Source organism: Lagenorhynchus albirostris, chromosome 5, assembly GCF_949774975.1.
Source record: "Lagenorhynchus albirostris chromosome 5, mLagAlb1.1, whole genome shotgun sequence".
Lineage (NCBI taxonomy): Eukaryota > Metazoa > Chordata > Mammalia > Artiodactyla > Delphinidae > Lagenorhynchus > Lagenorhynchus albirostris.
Window position 1 is genome coordinate 51773808 of NC_083099.1, and position 4339 is coordinate 51778146.

At 47.7% G+C, this 4339-nt stretch overlaps 1 protein-coding gene across 1 annotated transcript; it reads right to left on the reverse strand.

The window, feature by feature from the left end:
• Positions 1-288: 288 nt before the first annotated feature.
• Positions 289-3559, reverse strand: GHSR (growth hormone secretagogue receptor). Its single transcript, XM_060149231.1, has 2 exons — positions 2764-3559; positions 289-593 (listed from the first exon to the last, which is right to left on the reverse strand). The coding sequence occupies exons 1-2, from the start codon at positions 3557-3559 to the stop codon at positions 289-291; spliced, it is 1101 nt and encodes a 366-aa protein (XP_060005214.1).
• Positions 3560-4339: the final 780 nt, after the last annotated feature.

Genomic DNA, 4339 nt, shown 5'->3' on the forward strand with positions numbered 1-4339 from the left:
CACCACCTCCCTTCTCTGAATTGCAGAGCCCTTGCTAGCACCAACAGCAGAATGCAAAAATCATAGGCAGTGAATATGCAGAAATCGTGTATGAGAGCACTGATGAGTGTGCAATCAAATCAAACTGCTCACACATTACAAATTCTGTCTTTTCTTCCCCCCCCCATTGTTTCCAGACCTATGTGTCCCTAATTCCAAAATTAACCTTCAACTTCCTCCCAAGTTCTGCTGTGCTATGGCTTCCAGTTTAGAATAATAAGCAATGACTTTGCTGAGCAATGTGCTTGGTCATGTATTAATACTAGATTCTGTCCAGGCCCTAGAACTTTCATCCTTCAGAGTGGAGAGCTTCCTCTGGGAGAAGGGTTCAAATCCCAGAAGTTTGAACACTGCCACCCGGTACTTCTTGGACATGATGTTGTACAGAATGGGGTTGATGGCGGCGCTGAGGTAGAAGAGGACGAAGGAGACGAGGTTGCAGTATTGGCTGATCTGAGCAATCTCCAAGGAGCCAGGCTCGAAGGATTTGGAAAATAAATATCGCCCTACATGGAAGGGCAGCCAGCAGAGGATGAAAGCAAAAACCACTACAGCTGAAAGGACAATGAGAAAGAGAACGTCAAGAAATATAGCAACGTTCAAGAAATATAGCAAATCACAATCGATTTTGAAGACATGGTTTTGTTTTGATTATGTGTGGTAGGACCACTGACTTCAGAGAAATATCATTTTCTGCTCTTTCCTATATTTTAACCAAGATTGAGTCTGTCCGGATCAACAATTCAACCATTTTTACTGCTGAGCTTCCCAGTCGTTTCTAGTTAACAATTTTAGTGATTTTGTGCTTGAGTTGACATATTGACTCAAGTAACTAGACAATCTAGTCACAATAGTCCACCATTTTATATGTGTTAGATCAAACCTATATGAGACAATGTGGTTTTACTCAACCATAGTTATGTATCAGAGTTTCCTGGGGTACAGATTCCTTGGATATAATACAGACTCACTAAATTAAAATCTCTAGGAAGGAAACTAAGACACCTGTTTTCTTTTTTCTTTTTAAAGTTTTACAGAAGACTGAATATGCAGTCAGGATTGAGAATCACTGAGATGAACGAGCTTTTCCACCTAAAATAGACGTAAGTAAGGTAGAAAAGGCCATAAAACCAACTAACATTAATTATCATCCATCCAGGCCTTAATTTTGCCCATGTAAGGTTGCTTTCTTCAAAACCTCTGCATTTTTAGATTAAGTTTTTAAAATTCAGAAATCAGAGGAAAAATAACAGAAAATTATAATTTAGGACTTGCACCACTTTAGTGATTCCCTTCCAACTGTCAAGGCAAAAGAGAGTCACCAGTGAGGATAATTAACAGCTTAAAAATAAAATCAGAGGAAATTATTAAACGTATCCTCAAAACTAATTTGTATAGTAGCAACTGACTGCCCCAGGAGCAACATGAATATTAGAGTCCCCTGGGGGGCACTAGCAGGTTTACAATCTATTAGTCATTCTGAGAATCAGTGGTCTAAAAAATTTAAAAAACTTGACATTCTTTGAATAAACTCTATCACTTTAATATACAGGATTTCAAGAATTGTAAAATTACAAATCAAAATTATCCTAGAATAACTTCTAAGAAGTACTATATATGCAAATAAGTACAAACTGTTGACTACAATGTCCAGATAATAAAATGTGCAGATTCTGGTTTTGATAAAAGCAAGGAGAATTAATATTTTGCTTGGATGTGAACACAGTTTGTATTACTTCACTTGTACCAAACACATATACTTAAAGAAGCTGAATTTATGCAATAACGATTCAGCGTACTCCAGTGTGACACTGCACCCAGATGTTCTCTGAAGGACCATTTGGGGAGGGATAGTAAGTTCTGTCAGCTCCCACAAATTCTCCTTTTCTCAATTTGGAAGCCTGCCTATCCTAGCTTATCTAGCCTGTCCTACTTGGAGAGAAAAGTAAACTGAAAACAGAGACCCTGACTTGTCACTGATTTCCTTACAAAGCTGTATAAACAGCATCAGGGTAAACAGAATTGATGCAATTATCTGGGGAAAAAATGCAAGTCAGAAAGCAAATCACAATGTTGAAAGAAAAATGAATCTTCTCTGATAGAATTATCCACGATGATCACATCTTTGGTTACATTTACCAATGAATACTTCCTAGAATCAATGCCTGCTCTTTTTCACCCTTAACACCTGCTTTTCTTAATGCAACTTAGATATCTACAAATTGAGGCAGGAAGCTTAACATCACCTTTAACACATTTTAACACCACAATATACTCTTTAATGAAAGATCTCATTCTGAAGCAAAGTTTCTGGGCCAAAATAAAACACATTTTAGAGAAATACAAAGGTGGGACATTTTTCCATGAAAGAGAGAAAGGTGAGACCAGGAGAAAGAGACACAAAGAGATAGAAAGAGAACAAAGAGATAGTCAAGGGGTGGGAGGAGGGAGGGAGAAAGGAAGGGAGAGAGTGAAACATAGATATAGAGAGAGATAGAGCAAAAATGTAAAACAAAAACAAACAAAAATAGAGAGAGACAAGACAGTGAAACTAGAGACCAAAGACAGAGCTCAAGACGGAAAAAGGAGAGAATAATTGAGAAACTTACAGGGAAACAGAGACCTAGAGAAACTGGGGAGAAAGGCAGACTCAGGAAGAAGGGGAAGGGCAGGGGAAGAGGAGGGGGCCCGGGAGAGAGAGCTCAAGGGCGCACCGAAACCCACCCAGCATCTTCACGGTTTGTTTGTGGCTCTGGTCCCTGAGCGAGGCGCCCACCGCTGCCTCGCCGCGTCTCCTCCTCCACAGCTTCCTGCCGATGAGGCTGTAGAGCACAGTGAGGCAGAAAACAGGGAGGAAGAAGAAGACGCTGGACACCCACACCATGACGGTGAGCAGTCCCGAGCGCACCGCGAACTCCGTGGCGCGGCACTCGTTGGTATTCCGAGGGTCGGTGCCGTTCTCATGCTCCACCCCGACCAGCACGAAGATGGGCCCGGCGCTGCAGAAGGCCACGGCCCAGATGACCAGGATGACCAGCTTCACCCGGCCCTTGGTGACCACCACCTTGGCCCGCAGCGGGAAGCAGATGGCGAAGTAGCGTTCGACGCTCAGCGCGGTGATGGTGAGCACCGTGGCGTAGGTGCAGCTCTCGCTGACGAACTGGAAGAGTTTGCAGAGCAGGTCACCCAAGTTCCAGGGTCGGTAATGCCAGAGGCGGACGAGGTCGAGGGGCATGCAAAGGAAGATGAGTAGGTCGGAGAAGGCCATGCTGGACAGGTAGAGGTTGGTGGTGGTACGCAGCTCGCGGAAGCGCGACACCACCAGCATGGTGAGCAGGTTGCCCGCGATGCCCACCACGAAGAGCGCCACGCAGGTGGCTGTGACGCCCGCCAGCAGCGGCGCGGGGAAGAGCGGCAGCAGCTCGTCGACCAGCGAGTCGTTGTCAGGCGCAGCGTCCCAGCCCAGGTCCGGCAGCGTGAGGTTGGGCCCCGGCTCCTCGCTCGGCGTCGCGTTCCACATGCTGCCGGCCCTGCTTAAACTGGCTTTGGGATGCGGCTGCACTGAGAGGCTGGATCGGGCGCTGGTCCCGGAAAAGGTCTCCTTAGGCGCAAGAGAGTGCGAGGGAGGAACAGGAGCAAGAGAGTGCGAGGGAGGAACGGGCGCAGGCTCTCAGGGAGGATGCTTGGAGAGGAAAGAGAGGGGAGAGGCAGCAGCTGAGGGAAAAGGTGAGACTGAGAGCCTGGGGCGGGGAGGAGGGGAAGAGAGGAAGGCGGGAAGACAAACACACACACACACACACACACACGCACGCACGCACGCACACACACACACACACACTGGTGGAGAGATGGACCGAGTGACCCACCGCTCTTTCTGGCACCTCCCCTTTTCCCCGTCCTCTCCCCCAAAGTCCTTCTCTCCCAACCCAGCCTTTGGCCGGCCTCCACACAAGTACCAGTCACCGAGGAAGCTCCGCCAGCCCTGCCTCGCCTTTGCGTTCTGTCTCCAGATGCGTCTCGCACTTCCCAAAGCGTCCCGGCGCGTGGGCACAGAGGAGACCCGGCACTGCGAAGCTGGAGCGCGAGGGGCCTCTCCCTAGCCTTGGGTGCTGCCTGGCTAGGGTGGCCCAGAAGGGCAGATTACACCCGGGGTTGGGGCCGGGCACGGTGGGGAGAACACCTTCAGTTCCCGGGACGTGAGTTCTTCCTCAACAAGGGATAGAGTTGGCTACGGACCTGGTGGGGAGAAGTAAGTGTGCACAACCGGGCTTGGAAAAGGGAGGTAGGGAGTGTTCCGACC

What these genes read in the sequence shown, in the direction of transcription:
- GHSR (XM_060149231.1), bottom strand. Translation starts at nt 3,559, where the DNA reads ATGTGGAACGCGACGCCGAGCGAGGAGCCGGGGCCCAACCTCACGCTG. An exon ending in ACAAACCGTGAAGATGCTGG is followed by an intron (nt 594 to 2,763) that starts GTGGGTTTCGGT and finishes TTGTCCTTTCAG; the next exon opens with CTGTAGTGGTTTTTGCTTTC.